General features: G+C 46.1%; 1 protein-coding gene and 1 non-coding gene across 2 annotated transcripts in view; one reads left to right on the forward strand and one right to left on the reverse strand.

The window, feature by feature from the left end:
- Positions 1–19437, forward strand: part of OTOG (otogelin) — a 94995-nt gene that overhangs the window by 55084 nt on the left and 20474 nt on the right. Inside the window, exons 33-38 of the mRNA XM_070626646.1 lie at positions 2005–2122; positions 2849–2928; positions 3422–5193; positions 6038–6206; positions 6534–6679; positions 7238–7327. Coding sequence (XP_070482747.1) covers positions 2005–2122; positions 2849–2928; positions 3422–5193; positions 6038–6206; positions 6534–6679; positions 7238–7327 — 2375 coding nt within the window. The remainder of the gene's footprint in view (positions 1–2004; positions 2123–2848; positions 2929–3421; positions 5194–6037; positions 6207–6533; positions 6680–7237; positions 7328–19437) is intronic.
- LOC139084393 (small nucleolar RNA SNORD89) lies at positions 11340–11455 on the reverse strand. Its single transcript, XR_011541736.1, has one exon. It is a non-coding gene; the product is annotated as a small nucleolar RNA SNORD89 (small nucleolar RNA).

The raw sequence follows: 19437 nt of genomic DNA on the forward strand, positions 1-19437 counted from the left end.
CTGGGTCCTGCCTACTCCCACAGGCCAATTACACAGTCTAAAAATAGGGTGGCCCTTGTGGAAGCAAGGCGAGAAGTGATGGTGGCTGCAGCTTGTGTAGCCCGCTGGCTCAGGTTTCTTGCTGATGGGGACATTTGCCTGCCCCGCGAGCTCAAAGACCGCCCACTGGGGCACCAGGCTGAGGAGGCAGCAGCCTCCCCTGTCCCCTCTGGGAGGCTCAGGGCCCTGGGCAGTGATAGGGCAGCTCTGTGCCCTCTCCAGCTGAGACCAATGGGTTCCAGGGCTTTGCCAGCCCCCTGCCAGGTGGGTCTGTCCCAAAAGTATTTGTTCTCTGCCTAAACTCTGGAGCAAGTGATCACAGTTTCTTTACCGCTCCAGGCCAGCCTCTCTCCTTCATGTGCACATGTATGTTCATGCCTGTGAGGACACCTCATGCTGTATGCGTAGATCTGTTTACATATGCCCATGTGTACATGTATCTCCAGCCAGCCTTTTCATTTATCACCCCTGCACCCCTCGCTCCCCATGCACACACACACAGACATACATATACACACCAGGGCGGGGCCAGCTCATTCTCACATTCAGCATCATCTGTCGAGTCCACCAATGAACCCCACCCAGGGCAGATTCCTCTCTGCCTTAACGGCAGGACTTGTGTCCCTTCCGGAAGACACCAGGCAAGAGTGGAATGAGGCCAGGTTTGAAGCTAGACAGCTTTGGGTTTGAATCCTGACCCTGGTCCTCAGCCCTTGGAGGAGAACCGCATCTCCCTGACTCTCTCTTCTCCTGTGTGACGGGCGTACTTACCACAAAAGGTAATTGGGAGGATTGACTGTCTCTCCCAGGCTTTGCTCAGGGCCTGGCTCGTAGCAGGTGTGCCCCATACATAAGCTCTCAGTTCTGGTCTCAAGGATCTTGGAAAAGCAGAATTCTTCGCAGTCCACAGCAGTGTGGGGATTAGGAAATCAGGAAGGGGCTGCTCCCTCCAGCCTGCTCAGGCCTGCCCGCACTCCCTGCTCAGGCCGTGGTTTCAGAGACTGGTCATTTGTGCCAGGGTAGCCTGGGGTCTTGTCTGCCTCAAAGCCCCCCAAGGCTACAGACTTTCCCTGAGGCCCTCATTTGTCAAGGCACTGGCCAGAGGGCCTTTCTCGAGGAAATCTCCCTGGGAGAGTCTGGTTTTCCCAGCATCATCTGTGCCTCAGTTTCTCATTCATAAAATGGGGATGATAATAGAGCTGCTTCGTGAGGTTATTGTGAGGATTGAGGGAGAAATCCTTGGGAAAGGTTGAGTATAGTGCTTGGTGCTGTTTAAGAGTTGGCTGTTGTTGTTGTTATTGTTATTAGTCCCAACAATGGGGGGCAACAAGGGCAGACTCAGACACACACTGCACCTGCCAGGGCCTGAGACGGCCTTACAAGGAGGCTAGTCCAGGGAGGCCCCCTGGGGACAGAGAGGGCAGGGCCTGGCGAAGAGCAGCTCTCCCCTGTCGCAGGGCCTTGGGCTGAGAGGGGAAGGGATTCCCCCAAGGCCTCACCACTCCAGGGGAAGCCTGTTGCCTCCATGGAGGTCTGCGGTGGCCTGGCCAGTGGCAGGGCAAGGAGGAGACTGTGTCCTGGGGGGCGGGGCAAGCCTGGCCACCAATGTCCCAGAGGGGCAGGGTGACAGGGCATCCTTATGCCGAGATCAGGGGCCCCAGCCTCCTCCTTGGCCACCCCTCAAAGCCGAACCCCACAGCTGCCCCAGTCCTCAGCCCCTTCAACAAGTTCCCAGAGCCCCATCCCAAGGATCCCCCAGGTGCTGACCCCAACTCTCAGGAACACAGTTTCCTCTGAGGTTGGCTTTTATTTGTCTTCGCTTTTCCTGCGTGAGTCCATTTGTCCATCCCACGGGGCAGGGTGGGCAGGGTCTGAGCTGGATTCCCTCTGCGCTCTGGCACCTGACCCGGAGCTCATGCCCAGTCTCACTCTGTCTCGGGACTCCGGGGCGGGTCGCCTTTCCAGATGCCAGGCCCTCGGGGGTTGCCTACCCCGCCTGTGAGTGGCGCTACGATGCCTGTGCCAGTCCCTGCTTCCAGACCTGCCGGGACCCCTGGGCAGCCAGCTGCCGGGACGTGCCCAGGTGAGGTGGCGTGGGGTCCAGTGTGTGCACCAGCGGGCTTGGGCATACACGGGCATGAATGGGCTCATGTGTAGTCTGTGGGTGTAGGTGTGAGCGTGTACTGAGGTGTGTGTGTTTACTCATATATTTGTGTATGCATGTTTCGTGTGCTGTGTGTATGGAGATATGCGTACCAGGGTGAACCTGCTGTATATGAACGTATGTGAATATCTTGCATAATGTGCATATAGCTGAGCCCTGTGTGTGTTTGTGTGGGTGGACAAGTGTGCATGGGCTGTACACAGTTGTGCATATGTACATGCGTATGAGTTGCATGTATTTGGGTGTTGGTGCAGCTGAGTGTTTGCACGAGGGTGTGTACACCGCTGTTTCGGCAGTCTGTGTGAACATATATGTAACTGTGTGAATATTGTTGAGTCCTGCGGGTGTGGAGGAGGTAGGTGAGAATGTGCCTAAGTGGAGATGCATGTGAGTGTGTATGGGTGTGTGCACACGCAGACCTTGTTTCTGTTTCCGTCTCCGTCGGAGGGGCCGAGTGTGTGGCATCTATGTTTGGGTATGTATGCTCTTGCACACAGTGTCTTCATGGAGGCTCATGTGAGTGTGTACGTGATAAATACACACGCGTGTGTCATAAGAAAGGGTGAGGCCTGTGCTCCATCCAGGTGAGAAGAGGTGACCCTCCCCTCCTGCAGACCGCTTACCTGCTCCCTACTCTGTCCTCAGGGTGGAAGGCTGTGTGCCTGCGTGCCCCGCCCCCAAGGTCCTGGATGAAGTCACACGGAGATGCGTCTACTTGGAGGACTGTGAGTGGCCAGGATTTCTCACCCCTCCCTTGGATTTCCTGAAAATTCCAGGAGTCTCATTGACCAGTCATGCCCAGAGCCCCAGGTCCCTGGAAATGCAGGGTCAGCACAGTGCCCTCTGGGAGGACCCTGTAGAGCAGGCGGAGACCTCATCCTGTCCATTCTCCCTATTTCACGGGAAAAATGAAGCCCAGGGTGGGCAAGGAACTGGCTTAGGGGTCACATGGTGAGAACACAGTACAGCCAGACTTAGACCTGAGGTCTCTTGACTCTGGGCTCAGGGGTTGAGGTATGGGACAGAATCCAGACAGGCTGAGTTCTCTGAGTCATCTAATGCCACGTGATGGAGGCCGCTGGGTTGGTCAGGCAGCCTGACTGGACGTTGGAAGCTGCCTTCCCTCCCTCACTTAGGGTGCCAGTCCAGGAAGCCCACATCACAGCCCTGCCCAGCAATGACCCCCATCCTCTGCGCCTCTTCTCTTGTCTGCCCCAGGTGTGGAGCCTGCGGTCTTGGTTCCCACAGAGGCCCTTGGCAATGAGACCCTGCCTCCCAGTCAAGAGCTGCCCACCCCCAGTGACAAGGAGCTACAGTTTCCACAGGAAACTCCCGGGGTGCCCTCCCACAGGCCAGCACTCACCCCAGCTGCCCCACTCACCACAGCCCTGAACCCACCCATGGCAGCCACTGAGGGGCCTACACTGTCTCCAGGCCCTACCCAGGCCACTCTGCAGCAGCCGCTGGGGGTCACTGCATCTAACCTCCCTGGCCACCCCACAGAGGCCCCAGCCAGCAAGAGAGTGACTGCCAGCCGCCTGGCCACTGCCCATGCCCCAGAGTCCTCATCCCTCCCCCTTTTGAGAAGGACTCTCACACCTGGCATGGAGTCGGGTGCCATGGAGACGACCAGGGTGACTGTGACCTTTGCAGGGAGCCCCAACATCACAGTCTTGTCCCAGCCAACCCCCGGACCTCACTCCCCACTCACGACCAAAGCTGTGACGGTCCTAGGCCCTGGCTCCTTGCCTGTTAAGACAACACCCCTCCAGCCTCTTCCGAGCCTGGAGTTGCCTGCAAGTCCCTCCTCCAGGCCTGTGGCTTCCCCTGGAGTGACCTCTAGGCCCCCCACTTCCTCAGGATCCCAGGAGGCTTTGCTGACACCTGCAGTAACGAAGGTCATGAATGGGACAGGGATCCCCCAGCCCATAGCGGCCCAGAGCTTTTCCAGTCCCAGCAGCCCCCCAGCCAAAGCTGGAACAGCAGAACAGGTTCCTGTCAGTCCCCTGGTGACCAAGAGAGTGGAGATAGTGCCATCCACAGAGAAGGTCCAACCTGGGCCCGGCCAGCCCATGGGCCTGCCAGTGTCCCCACTTCCAAGCCCGCTCCCCACTGCCCCACCCCGCCCCGCCCGGCACACCACCACAGCCACCCAGCCCCCAGCTCTGCCTGCAGGGACTCCAGCTGCCACCAGCCTGTCCACAGTGGCTCATGGGCTGGGGGCCACATCCTTCATGTCTTTGGAGTCAACTCGGCCACCCCAGCTCCTCTCTGGCCTGCCTCCCGACACCAGCCTGCCCCTGGCCAAGGTGGGCACGTCTGCCCCAGTGGCCACACCAGGCCCCAAAGGCTCCATCAGCTCCCCTCCACTCCAGCAACAGGCCACATCTCTCTCCGTGGCCACGACCCCACCTGCTCGGACACTCAGCCCAGGACTGCCTGTCACCTCAGCTGTTATGGCCCAGGTGCACCCGCCCAGTCACACAGTCCCTCAGGCCACAGGCACAGCTCCAAGCCAGCTTCTGGGAGCCACATTGCCAACCTCTGGAGTGGTGGCCATGGCTGAGGGGGCAGCCTCCACAGTGTCAGTCGCCCCCCGAAAGAGCACCACGGAAAAGATGGCTGTCCTGTCCAAGCAGGTGTCTCTGCCCCAGGGCGCGCCCATGGAGCTCGTGCCTGCTGTGGCCCACACTCTTGCCACCTTGGCAGCCGAGGCCGAGGGCCCCAGGGCCAGCACGGTGCCAGGGGTGCCCACGTCCTCTCCACCGAGCCGCGTCTCAGCCAGGACGGCCTCCCGAGAGAGCGCGCTGGTCTCACTCCCTCTGCTGCCTGAGGCCCAAGGGACCTTGGCGGGACAGGTCCCGGTAGAGCCAGTGGGGGAAGCCACCACCGAGCAGTCTGCACGCTCGGCCCCAGCCCAGAGCATCACGGAGAGTTCAGCCGCGGCCTCGACCACCACCGCTGAGGCCGATACATCTGCCGCCTGTGTCGTGAGTGACTCGTCAGGGTTCTGGCCATCTGGATGGGGACCGTCTGTGCCTGCTCTCCTCCGTGCCACTGGGCTTAGACGCCCCCACGGCCTCACATTCCTGGGCGAGGGGCCAGGCCCGCTGCAGCTTCTTCTTAACCTGCTGCCAGGCTGCGAGACGGTTTAGTTGCCGTCCTCGCCCCTGCCCCAAGCTTCTGGTGCCTGAAAAATCCTCCAGGTTCCTCTGGGCCCCTGATGCCATAGCAGGGTCACACTGTGCTCCATCTGGGCCCCAGGGGCTGATTGGATGGTGCCGTGTAACTCCCAGAGTGTGACAGCATGGGTGTGCCAGGGTGTGCATGTTTGTGTCTGTGTACCTGTGTGGGACTATGTGTACACACATTTGTGTCCACATGGGTGAGACTCAGTGGGAGTGCTCACATACCCGTGTGCGTGTTATGTAGTGTTAAGAGAGTGTGTAACTGTGCATTTGTGAGAAAGAGAGATAAAAACAGTGTTGTATGTGTGTGTGCTCATGTGTGCAAACACATATGGGTGTGCTTGGGTTTCTGTGAGTGTGAGCTAGTGTGTCTGCACGTCTGTGTGCCCGGAGTTCTTGGCACGGGCCAGGTAGAAGTCTCTGGAGTCAGTCCCCTGACCCCTGATCTAGCGCTCAGCCTAGCCCCGGGCCCAGTGGCATGTTGGGTGGGTGGAGGGTGAGGGCACCACTCCCTTGGAGTTTCCCCTCAGGGCCCCTGCCCTCCTAGAGCTTGGGTCGGAAAGGATCTTGTGCCCTCAGGCCGGGGGTGAGTGAGGCAGGGGAGAGAGGGGCTGCACTCAGGCTGTCCCTCCACCCTGTGCTCCAGCCAATCGCCGAGCAGGACTGCGTCCGCCACATCTGCCTGGAGGGCCAGCTGATCCGTGTGAACCAGTCCCAGCACTGTCCCCAGGGTGCCACACCCCCTCGCTGTGGGGTCCTGGGCCTCGCTGTGAGGGTGGGCGGGGACCGATGCTGCCCACTCTGGGAATGTGCCTGTGAGTCCTGGGGTCCACCTGAGCCTCCTGGGTCCCCTGCCTACCCCCACCCCAGCGTGACCTCTGCCCCTGACCTGGGTGCTCCCTGGCCTCAGGGTAACAATGATCTGAATGTGCCCTCCCGTGGGATCTCTCAGTGTGACCCTTGACCTGGCAGATTTCCTACCCTCTCGACCTCTGATCTCTGTGTGACGCCTGCTCTGAGCGTCCCTCCAGCCCCCAGGGCCTCCAAATCACCCAGGAAAAGGCCCAGACACCTGCCCCATATTCCTGGGCGGCCTTGGCCCTGGTGGCATCTGTTTGTTCTCATCCGTGCCCCTCCCCCAGGCCGATGCTCAATCTTCCCTGACCTGAGCTTCGTGACCTTCGATGGGAGCCATGTTGCCCTGTTCAAGGAGGCCATCTACATCCTCAGCCAGAGCCCAGACGAAATTGTCACCGTCCACGTCCTTGACTGCAAAAGTGCCAATCTGGTGACTGCCCCCTGCTTTTCGGGACTCAGGGGTTTGACTCGGCTTGAAGGGGAGATTGAGCAGTGAGTTGGGTTTTGAGAGGTCAGACATTAGGACAGATGCAGAAGCTCCCTCTCTCCCCCAGCGGTGTTCTGGAAGGGGTGCATGGGGAAAGGGTGAGTGAAGTGTACCACTCCTGGCTCTTCCCGGGGTCTGCGCCACCCCAGCTTGTGCCAGCTGCCTAGACCCATGTGGCCAGCACTGACGTGCCCAGGAACTGGGGTGCCACTCCAGGGATGCGGCCTGTGGTCAAGGGTGCCAGCTGCAGGGATCGCCTGCTAGGATGCCCCCCTGAGCCAGGTGGAAGGAAGCAGCTTTTTTTATTTCAGCTGGGCTTGCGTGAGGTTAGGTGAAGCCAGAAATGTTCCGTGGGATCCTGTACCATCTGCACAGTCCCCGTGGGTGCCCCGGCATATTGTTGGAGGGGGGCGTGGTCAGGGAGTGCTGGCACTTGCTGTCCAGGGTGAGGATGTGGCAGGACTGGGCCCTGGGTTGATGAGGGCTGGGCTCTCTCTGCAGGGACACCTCAACTGGCCCCCGTTCTGTCTGGTGTTGCTGAATGTGACTCACCTGACCCATCAGGTCATCATCGACCGCTTCAACCGGAAGGTGAGGCCATCGCAGAGCTGGTGCCCCGGGCAAGCCAGCAGTCAGCAGAGGGGCAGGGCGTGGGCCGGGGGCCTTGAGGCCCGTGCACGACTGGAGGCAGGCGTGGGGAGGGGACCCTCTTAGAGAAAAATAATGAGTGGAAGTGATTTTACTTAGAATACTTGTGTCCACCTGATGTCAAGAGAGAAAAAATACCAGGAGGAATATTGTGACGGAGAGGAAGTTAGGGTGGAAGAGACAGTAGCCTTAAATGATTGTGGTTAAAATATCTTGCTTCTGCAATTTTTAGAAAATTACACGGCCATGTGAACACATTCCTAGGGCCCCTCCCAAGAAGGGCACTATGTAAGTGAGGAGTCCTAAATTTAAGCTTCATTAACTTCACATGAAGCCCGGCTCTGTCAAGGAGGCCGGGTATGAGATACTTCAGCCGGGGGTCTGCCTCTGCTCCTGCCAAGAGGTGGGCGAGAGGAGGTAATTCGTCTCCTCTTTAGGTCCCAAACTCCTGCCTCTCCCCACCCGTTCGTGAGCCAAGGCCTGCAGGGCTCCTGGTGGAATCTGCCCTTGAACCAAACACAGGGGCCACCACGTCCTGTGGGGCTCTCAGGAGCAGGGCTCAGGGCAGTGGATTTTCTAGGAGATGGAAGCTTAAGCAAAAAAAAAAAAAAAAACTCCCTGGTTTCATGCCTTACTAATTTTTATTTTTCCACTTTTAAAAATTAAGGTATAGTTTACGTACAGTAAAATTTACCTTTGTTTGTGTGCAATTCTACAGATTTTAACAAACAACCACAGTTGTGTAACCACCATCACAATCATGATGTAGAACAGCTCCATCACCCCCAAACATTGCCCTGTGCCATTTTGTTGTCAACCCCTCGTCCCACCCCCTGACAAACACTGTCTTCTGTCCCTATAGTTTTGCTTTTTCCAGAATGCCATGTAAATGGAATGAGAGTGTGTAGAGAGAGTCACCCATGTTGCTGCACATATCAGTAGTTTGGTCTTTTTGGTTGTTGAGTAGTATTCCATTGTATGGATATACCACCATTAGTTTACCCATTTGCCGCTTGAAAGACCTTTGGGTTGTTTCCAGTTTTTGGTGAAAACAAATAAACATTTATGTAAAGGTTTTGATGGATAGAGTCACCAGGAGTGGATGGCTGGGTGTATGGTAAGGGGATGTTTAACTTTACAATAACTTGCCAGATTATTTTCCAAAGTGGGCATTTAGCATTCCTGCCAACCACGTGTGAGAGTTCTGGTTGTTTCACATCCTTCCCAGCACTTTGTAGCATCCATTTCCTTTTATTTTTTTCGGTCATTCTAATCAGTGTATAATAGGATCTCACGTTTTTAGTTTGCATTTCCCTAATTACTCAGAAAAGGTTTATTTTCCATGGTATGTCTTCTTTGGCGAAGTGTCTGTTCAAATCTTTTGTGCATTTTAAAGATTATGTTGTCTGTTTTATTGAGTTTGGGAATTCTTTGTATATTTTGGTTACAAGTCCTTTATTAGACATAAATATTATCTCCTGACCTATGGCATGTTCTTTTGTTCACCTACAAGTGTTTTTCTTTTTTTTTCTTCTTAAAGATTGGCACCTGAGCTAACAACTATTGCCAGTCTTTTTTTTTTTTTCCTTCTTCTTCTCCCTAAAGCCCCCCAGTACAAGCTGTATATTCCAGTTGTGAGTGCCTCTGGTTGTGCCATGTGGGACACCACCTCAGCATGGCCTGATAAGCAGTGCCATGTCCGCATCCAGGAGCCAAACTGGCGAAACCCTGGGCCACTGAAGCAGAGTGCACAGACTTAGCCACCTGGCCATGGCCTGGCCCCTACCAGTGTATTTCAAAGGGCAGAAGTTATTAGATGTTTTTAAAAATTTATTTTTAATTTATTATTATTTTTTTTTTGGTAAGGAAGATTGTCCCTGAGCTAACATCTGTGCCAGTCTTCCTCTGTTGTGTATGTGGGATGCTGCCACAGCATGGCTTGATGAGCAGTGTGAAGGTCCATGCCTGGGATCCGCACTCACGAACCCCGGGCTGCTGAAATGGAGTGTGTGAACTTAACCACTATGCCACTGGGCTGGCTCCCAGAAGTTATTAGTTTTGAGGGAGTCCAGTTACCAATTTTTTCTTTTATAGATCATGATTTTGATGTTGATCTAACAAACCTTTGGCAAAGTCTCAAAGATTTTCTCTTATGTTTTCTTCTAGAAGTTTTATAGTTTTAGGCATTACTTTAAGGTATATGTTGTGTTTTAAGTCAATTTTTATAAATGGTGTTAGGTGTGGGTCAAGATTCACTTTTTTGCATATGGATACTCAATTGTTCCAGCACCGTTTGTTGAAGAGGCTATCCTGTCTCCATTGAATTTGTCTGTGCGTCTTTGTCAAAAATCAATTGACTGTTAATGTTTGGGTTTATTTCTAGACTTTTAATATTGTTCCATTAATCTATATATTTGGCCTTTCACCAATGCCACACTGTCCAGATAACTGTTGCTTTTTATTAAATTAGATAGTATGAGTCTTCCAACTTTCTTCCTTTTCAAAAGTTGTCTTGGTTATTTTAATCCTGTATCTTTCCATATAAATTTAGAATCAGCTTGTTGATTTCTAGAAAACATTGTGCTAGGATTTTGATTGGAATTGGTTTAAATATATAGTTATTTGGGGGGAGAAGTGCAATCTAAACATTAGTGAGTTTTCCAATCCATGAACATGGTACATCTCTCTATTAGTTTAGGTCTTCTCTGATTTTTTCATTGGTGTTTTTTAGTTTTCAGTGTAAGAATCTTGCACATATTTTGTTAGATTTATCTCTAAATATTTCATATTTTTGCTGCTATTATAAATGATTCTATTGTTTTTATTTTGCTTTCTAACTGCTCATTGTAATATGTGCAAATACAACTGATTTTTGTGTTTGTAAAAACACCATTGAGTTTTTGTTTAGCTGGTTGTGTGTACACATGATTTTTGCATGTTGACCTTGTATCTTACAACCTTGTTAAACTCACTTATTAGTTCTTGTAGATTCTTCATTTTTTTCTAGATAGACGATTTTGTCTTCTCCAAATAGAGACAGTTTTATTTCGTACTTGCCAATGTGTATGTTTTTTATTTATTTTTCTTGCTCGTTGCACTAGCTGGACCTCTAGTATGATGTTGAGTAAGAGGGATTGACAGCCAACATCCTTGTTTTGTGTCTGATCTTAGGGAGAAGGTGTTCAGTCTTTCACTGTAAAGAATGGAGCTAGTTATTTGCTTTTGGTAGATGTCCTTTGTCGGGTTAAGAAAGTCTCCTTCTCATTGTAGTTTTCCGAGAGTTATTATTACCTTGAGCAGTTATTGAATTTTGTCAAATGTTTTTTTTGTGCATCTATTGAGAGAATCATATTCTTTTTCTTTTTTAGACCTTCTTTTACAAGATCACAATATTTTTTGTGTTTACATGAAAGAGGAAAGATTTTCAAATTTATTTTTAATAAATTGCTTACAAAGAATAGTTTTATTTAGAGAACATTTTATTTTAAAAAAAAACTAAGTCAAACATTTACAACAATAGCAAAAGTTTCTTCATTAAACATGTTTAAAAGTAGAAGACAGTTTACCTTAAGCAAAAGAAACTATAATCCTGGGATTTAATAACTGTGCAATCAAATTTTAAGTGTGATCAGATGAGTTCAATTTAACTGTCATGTTAAAAAAATTCTTGGATTCTCTGGATTTTCTAGTTTCAATTTTCCAGCTTTAATATCTTCCAATTACCATTTTTGAAGGTCTGTTATTATTATTGTCTTATGATTCTGGCAGTCCTTGATTCAGCAAGGATATTGTAAAGTACACAGAGAGGTATTTACTGCTCGTTTAGGCCCCAATGTTGTGTGAGTTTCACTGATTATTTTTTCTTAAAAGTATTTGAGCTGTCTGTGAGAATGCCTTTCTTGACCATTCCTGCTTGGAAAGCTTCCTGAAGGTATGGAACTTCAATCTTGATGTTACTGAGGTCAGACCAGTGGTTTGCTTCAGGAGATTTTGTCGTGGGGCACCCACAAAGAGAGCAAACTACTGATGGAGACACCACAATTTAGCCTTTTATTGTCACCATTCCTCAGACTATTTTTTTGTACTTAATTTTTTAGAACAGTTTAAGGCTCACAACAAAATTGAGAGGCAGATACGGAGATTTCTCATATACCCCTGCCCCTACACATGCATAGCCTCCCCCATTATCAGCACCACTCACCAGAATGGTGCATTTGTCACCAGTGATGAACCTACATTAACACATGTTAATCACCCAAAGTCTATAGTTTACTGTAGGGTTCACTCCGGGTGTTGTACATTCTATGGGTTTGGGCAAATGTATAATGACATATATTCATCGTTATAATATTATGCAGAGTATTTGCACTGCCCTCAAAATCCTTTCTGCTCTGCCTGTTCATCCCCTCCCCATAACCTCTGATCTTTCTACTGTCTCCATAGTTTTGCCTTTTGCAGAATGTCAGATAGTTGGAATTATATAGTATGTAGGCTTTTCAGATTAACTTCTTTTGCTTAGTAATATGCACTTAAGTTTCCTCCATGTCTTTTCATGGCTTGATAGCTCATTTCTTTTTAGCACTGAATAATATTCCACTGGTCTTCTTTAGACTATTAATATGATGAATTATTTTGATTTTCAAATGTTAAACCAGTCTTGCATTCCTGGAATTAACTTCACTTGATAAGAATATGTTACCCTTTTTATATATTGTTGCATCTCCTTGAGGTGTATTAGTCTAAATTTTCCTATAATATGTTAGTTTAGTTTTGATGCCAGAGTAACGCAGGCCTCATATAATGAATTGGAAAATATTTCCCCTCCCCTTTTTTTGTTGTTGTTCTTCTGAATCTTTTTTTTTTTTTTGGTTATTTCTTTTTTATTGAGTTCATAATAGTTTACATCAATGTGAGATTTCATTTGTACATTATTTCTTGACTGTCACCATGTAAGGGCTCCCCTTCACCTCTAGTGCCCCCCCTTCCCCTGGTAACCACTGAGCTATTTTCTTTGTCCCAGTACTTGTTTATATTCCACATGAGTGATATCATCTGGTGTTTGTCTGTCTCAGACTGGCTTATTTCGCTTAGCACAATTCCCTCTAGGTCCTTCCATGTTATTGCAAATGGGATGAATTTGTCTTCTTTTCTGGCTGAGGAGTATTCCATTGTACATATATACCACGTATTCTTTATCTTATCATCAGTCCATGGGCACTTGGGTTGCTTCCAGGTCTTGGCTAGTGTGAATAGTGCTTCGATGAACATAGGGGTGCATATGTTACTTTGGATTGTTGGTTTCAAATTGTTTGGGTAGATACCCAGTAGTGGGATGGCTGGGTCATATGGTAGGTCTATTTTTAGTTTTTTGAGGCATACCCATACTGTTTTCCATAGTGGTTGCACCAGTTTGCATTCCCACCAGCAGTGTGTAAGGGTTCCCTTCTCTCCACACTCTCTCCAACATTTGTTATTTGTAGTCTTAGTGATTATAGCCATTTTAACAGGCGTAAGATGGTATCTTAGTGTAGTTTTGATTTGCGTTTCCCTGATGATTAGTGATGTTGACCATCTTTTCATGTGTTTATTGGCCATCTGTATATCTTTGGAAAAATGTCTGTTCATATCCTCTGCCCACTTTTTGATCAGGTTGTTTGCTTTTTTATTGTTCGTTTGTGTGAGTTCCTTATATATTATGGAGATTAACCCCTTGTTAGATATATGATTTGCAAATATTTTCTCCCAATTGATGGGTTGTCTCTTTGTTTTGATCCTAGTTTCTTTTGCGTTGCAGAAGCTTTTTAGTCTGATGAATTCCCACTTGTTTATTTTTTCTTTTGTTTCCTTTGTCTGAGAGGACACGGTATTTGAAAAGATCCTTTGTAGTTCAATGTCAAAGAGCATACTACCAATATTGTCTTCCAGGAGTTTTATAGGTTCAGGACGTATCTTCAAGTCTTTGATCCATTTTGAGTTTATTTTTGTGTATGGTGTGAGATAGTGGTCTACCTTTTGTATGTGGCTGTCCAGTTTTCCCAACACCATTTATTGAAGAGACTATCTTTTCTCCATTGCATGTTCTTGGCACCTTTGTCGAAGATTAGCTGACCATAGATGTGTGGTTTTATTTCTGGGCTTTCAGTTCTGTTCCATTGATCTGTGTGCCTCTTTTTGTACCAGTACCACACTGTTTTGGTCACTATGGCTTTGTAGTACATTTTGAAGTCAGGGATTGTGATACCTCCAGGTTTGTTCCTTTTTCTCAGGATTGCCTTAGCAATTCAGGGTCTTTGATTGCCCCATATGAATTTTAGTATTCTTTGCTCTATTTCCGTGAAGAATGTCATTGGGATTCTGATAGGGATTGCATTGAATCTGTAGATTGCTTTGGGTAATATGGACATTTTAACTATGTTTATTCTTCCAATCCATGAGCAAGGAATCTCTTTAAGTCATTATCAGTTTCTCTCAGCAATGTCTTGCAGTTTTCTTTGTATAAGTCCTTCATCTCCTTGGTTAAATTTATTCCTAGGTACTTTATTTTTTTAGTTGCGATTGCAAATGGAATTATACTTTTCGTTCTCTTTCTGTAAGTTCGTTGTTGGAGTATAGAAAAACAACTGATTTTTGTAAGTTGTCTCTGTACCCTGCAACTTTACTGTAGTTGTTAATTATTTCTATTAGTTTTCCAATGGATTTTTCAGGGTTTTCTATATATAAGATCATGTCATCTGCAAACAGCAAGAGTTTCACTTCTTCCCTCCCTATTTGGATTTCTTTTATTCCTTTCTCTTGCCTAATTGCTCTGGCCAAAACCTCCGGTACTATGTTGAATAAGAGCGGTGATAAAGGGCATCCTTGTCTCATTCCTGTTTTCAGGGGGACGGTGCTCAGTTTTTGCCCATTGATGATGATGTTGGCTGTGGGTCTGTCATATATAGCCTTTATTATGTTGAGATAATTTCCTTCTGTCCCCATTTTGTTAAGAGTTTTTATCATAAATGGCTGTTGGATCTTGTCAAATGCGTTCTCTGCATCTATTGAGATGATCATGTGGTTTTTATTCCTCAGTTTGTTGATGTGGTGTATCACGTTGATTGATTTGTGGATGTTGGACCATCCCTGTGTCCCTGGTATGAATCCCACTTGATCGTGATGTATGATACCTTTTTTCTCTTTTGAGGGAGATTAGCCCTGAGCTAACTGCTGGCAATCCTCCTCTTTTTGCTGAGGAAGGCTGACCCTGAGCTAACATCTGTGCCCATCTTCCTCTACTTTATATGTGGAATGCCTACCACATCATGGCTTGCCAAACAGTGCCATGTCGGCACCCGGGATCCGAACCGGCGAACCCCGGGCCGCTGAAGCGGAATGTGCGCACTTAACTGCTGCGCCACCGGGCCGGCCCCAGATACTTTTGATGTACTGCTGAATTCGGGTTGCCAAAATTTTGTTGAGAATTTTTGCATCTATGTTCATCAGCGATATTGGCCTGTAGTTCTCTTTTTTTGGCTGTCCTTGTCAGGCGTTGGTATCAGTGTGATGTTAGCCACATAGAATGTGTTAGGAAGTGTTGCATCTCCCCTAATTTTTGGAATAGCTTGAAAAGGATGGGTATGAAATCCTCTCTGAAAGTCTGGTAGAATTCCCCGGGAAAGGTGTCTGATCCTGGGGTTTTATTCTTTGGGATGCTTTTGATTGCTGTTTCAATCTCTTTCCTTATGAGTGGTCTGTTCAGATTGTCTGCTTCTTCTTGGCTTAGCTTTGGGAGGTTGTAAGAGTCTAAGAATTTATCCATTTCCTCTAGGTTATCCATTTTGTTGGTGTATAGTTTTTCGTAGTATTCTCTTATAATCCGTTGTATTTCTGTGGAGTCTGTTGTTATTTCTCCTTCTTCATTTCTGATTTTGTTTATTTGAGCTTTCTCTTTCTTTTTATTTGTAAGTCTGGCTAGGGGTTTGTCAATTTTATCTTCTCAAAGAACCAGCTCTTTGTTTCATTGATCCTTTCTACTGCCTTTTTTGTTTCAACAGCATTTATTTCTGCTCTGATTTTTATTATTTCTCTCCTTCTGCTAACTTTGGGCTTTGCTTGTTCTTTTTCTAATTCAGTTAGGTGTAATTTGAGATTGCTTAGTTAGGATTTTTCTTGTTTGTTAAGGTGTGCCTGTATTGCGATGAATTTCCCTCTTAATACAGCTTTTGCTGCATCCCATATGAGTTGGTATGGCATGTTATCATTTTTATTTGTCTCCAGATATTTTTTGATTTCTTCTTTAATTTCTTCAATGATCCATTGCTTGTTCAATAGTGTATTGTTTAGTCTCCACATCTTTGTCCCTTTCTCAGATTTTTTTCTTGTAATTAATTTCTAGCTTTATAGCATTATGATCAGAGAAGATGCTTGTTATTATTTCAATTTTTTAAAATTTATAGAGGCTTGCCTTGTTTCCCAACATATGGTCTATCCTTGAGAATGTTCCATGCGCACTTGAGAAGAATGTGTATTCTGCTGCTTTTGGATGGAGTGTTCTATACATGTCTTTTTAATTTTCTAGAAGAGTTAGTGTAGACATGGTAATACTATTATTTCATCCTTAAGCATTTGGTAGAATTCAAGTGAAGCCATCTGGGCCTGGAGTTTTCTTTTGGGGAGGTTTTAAAATACATATTAAATTTCTTTAAAAGATATAGGGCTAGTCTGGTTGCCTATTTCTTCTTTGTTGAGCTTGGGTAGTTTGCATCTTTCACAGAATTTGTGCATTTCATCCAAGTTGTCAGATTTATAGGCATTAAGTTGTTCTTCATATACTCTTGCTATCCTTTTGTCTGTAGGATCTGTATCTGTGTACCTTGTCTCATTCCTGATATTAGTCATTTGTATCTTTTCTTTTTTTTTAAGATTTTATTTTTTCCTTTTTCTCCCAAATCCCCCCAGTACATGTTGTATATTTTAGTTGTGGGTCCTTCTAGTTGTAGCATGTGGGATGCCACCTCAGCATGGCTTGATGAGCGGTACCACGTCCACGCCCAGGATTCGAACCAGCGAAACCCTGGGCTGCCAAAGCAGAGCATGTGAACTTAACCACTGGCCATGGGGCCGGCCCCAGGTGATTTGTATCATTTCTTTTTTTCCTGACCAGTCTGGCTAAAGGTTTATCAAATTTATTGCTTGTCTCAAAAAAATGGTTTTATTGGTTTTCTCTATTGTTTTTTTTCTATTTCATTGATTTCTGCTCTTTATTATTTTCTTTCTTCTCCGTACTTTAGGTTCACTTTACTCTTTTTTTCTGATTTATTAAGGTGGCAGCCTAGGTCACTGATTTAAGGCCTTTCTTCTTTTTCTAATATAAGCCTTTGGGGGGCCAGCCCCATGGCTGAGTGGTTAAGTTCATGCACTCCACCTCAGTGGCCCAGGGTTCACTAGATCAGATCCAGGGTGTGGACCTACACACTGCTCATCAAGCCATGCTGTGGCAACATCCCACATAGAAGAACTAGAATGACTTACAACTAGGATTTACAACTATGCAGTGGGGCTTTGGGAAGAAAAAAAAAACGAGGAAGATTGGCAACAAATGTTAGTTCAGGGCGAATTGTACTCACCAAAAAAACAAAAAAAACCCACATTTAGTACTACAATTTTCCCTTTAGGTAGTGATTTAGCTGCATCTTACAAATTTTGGTATGTTGCGTTTTTATTTTCATTAAGCTCAAAATACTTTTAAATTCCCCTTTTGATTTTTATTTGGCCTGTGGGTTCTTTATAAGTGTTTTCTTTTGTCCCCAAATATTTGGTGATTTTCCAGATATCTTTGTAATTAATTTATAATTTAATTCCATTGTGTTCAGAGGACATACTTTGTCTAACTTGAACCCTTTTAAATTTGAGGAGGTTTGTTTTACGTACCAGAATATACTCTATCTTGGTAAACGTGTATTCTGTTGTTGAGTGGGGTGGAGTGTTCTGTGCATGTCAGTTAGGTCAAGCTGGCTGATAGTGTTGTTCAAGCCTTCTAATCCTTACTATGTCTGTATACTTGTTCTATCAATTACTGAGGAGAGGATGTTGAAGTTTCTGATTATAATTGTTTATTTGTCTATTTCTCCCTGGAGTTTTATCAGTTTTTTATTCACAAATTTTGAAAATCTGTTGTTGGGTGCATAACACTTAGGATTGTTATGTCCTCTTGAATTCACTCCTTTATCAGTATGAAATGGCCTTTTTATCCTGGTAAAAGTCTTCGTCTGGATTCTGTTTTGTTTGACTTGTCTGTAAGAGCTTCTCCAGCTTTCTTTTGATTAGTGCTAGCATGTTTACCTAATGTCTATATCTAAGATATATCTTCTTCCATCCTTTTTCTTTTAAACTATTTGTGTCTTTTTACTTAAAAATGGAATTTTGTAGGGAGTGAATAGTTGGATCTTCTTTTGCTCTTATCTAGTCTGCAGGTGTCTGCCTTTTAATTGCAGATGTTTAGACCATTTACATTTAACTTGGTCATCAACATGGTTGGGTTTGTATGTACCATGATGTTGCTATTTGTCTTCTCTTTGTCCCATTTCTTCCTCATTCCCCTCCCTTTCCTCTTTTTCTGCCTTCTTTTGGATTATTCTTAATGATTCCATTTCATCTCCTATATTGGATTATTATCTATACATTTTTATTCTTCTCTTTCAGTGGCAGCTGTAGAGTTTTTACTATAGTATAGTATAGTATTTTAAATGTATTTAGTATATATTTTTAACTTGTCAGTCAAGCTCAAGTAATATACTCAATCACGTACAGCATGAGAACCTTAATAACAGTGTCCTGCCTTTGTGCTACTGTTGTCATACATTTTACTTCTATGTTTGTTATAAACTCCAAGTGCATTGTGATTATTTTTTTCCTTAAGCAGCCACTTATCTTTTAATGTGGTTTTTCTTTTTTGAGGAAGATTAGCCCTGAGCTAACAGCCACCACCAACCCTGCTCTTTTTGCTGATGAAGATTGGCCGTGAGCTAACATCTGTGTCCATCTTCCTCTATTTTATGTGTGGGATACCTGCCACAGTGTGGCTTGATGAGCAGTGTGCAGGTCCGTGCCTGGGATCCAAACTGGTGAACCCAGGTCCCCGAAGCGGAGCACACGAACTTAACTGCTATGTGACCAGGCTGGCCCCCTAACATGATTTTTAAAATAAGAAAAGTTTATATTATTCACATATTTACCGTTTCTGGCTATTCCTTTGGGTAGATGTGGATTTTCACTGGATACCACCTTTCTTCTGCCTGAAGGACTCCCTTTAACACTCTCACCGTGCAGGTCTGCTGGTGATAAATTCTTTCAGCTTTTGTGTGTCTGAAAAAGTCTTGATCTCACCTTCATTTTTTAAAGTTATTTTCACTGGGTTCAGAATTACAGGTTGACTTTAATTTTTCTCTCAGTACTTTAAAGATTTTGCCCCACTGTCTTTTCTTTTTAATTGAGGTGAAATTGACATAACATAAAATTAACCATTTTAATGTTAACAGTTCAGCACCATTTAGTACATTCACAATGTTGTACAACCACCACCCCTATCTAATCCCAAAATATTTTCATCACCCCAAAAGGAAACCTTCTACCCATTAAGCAGTTGTTCCCCATTTGCCTATCTCCCAGCCCCTGTAAGCCACCAATATGCATTCTGTCTATAAATTTGCTTATTCTGGATATTTCATGTAAATGGAGTCATACACTATGTGACTTTTTGTGCCTGGCTTCTTTCACTTAGCATCATGTTTTTGAGGTAGCATCTATGAGTACTTCATTCCTTTTTATGGCTGAATAATATTCCACTCTACGTATATACCACAGTTGGTTTTCCCACTCATCCATTGATGGACACTTGGGCTGTTTCTGCCTTTTGGCAGCGGTTGTAAATAGTGCTGCTATGGAGTTCCATTGTCTTTTTGCCTTGCTTATTTCTAATAAAAAACCTCTGTCATTCTTATCTTTGTTCCTCTGTACATGTCTTTTCCTCTGACCGCTTTTACAGTTTTCCTTCTATCAGTGTTTTTAAGCAATTT

Source organism: Equus przewalskii, chromosome 6, assembly GCF_037783145.1.
Source record: "Equus przewalskii isolate Varuska chromosome 6, EquPr2, whole genome shotgun sequence".
Lineage (NCBI taxonomy): Eukaryota > Metazoa > Chordata > Mammalia > Perissodactyla > Equidae > Equus > Equus przewalskii.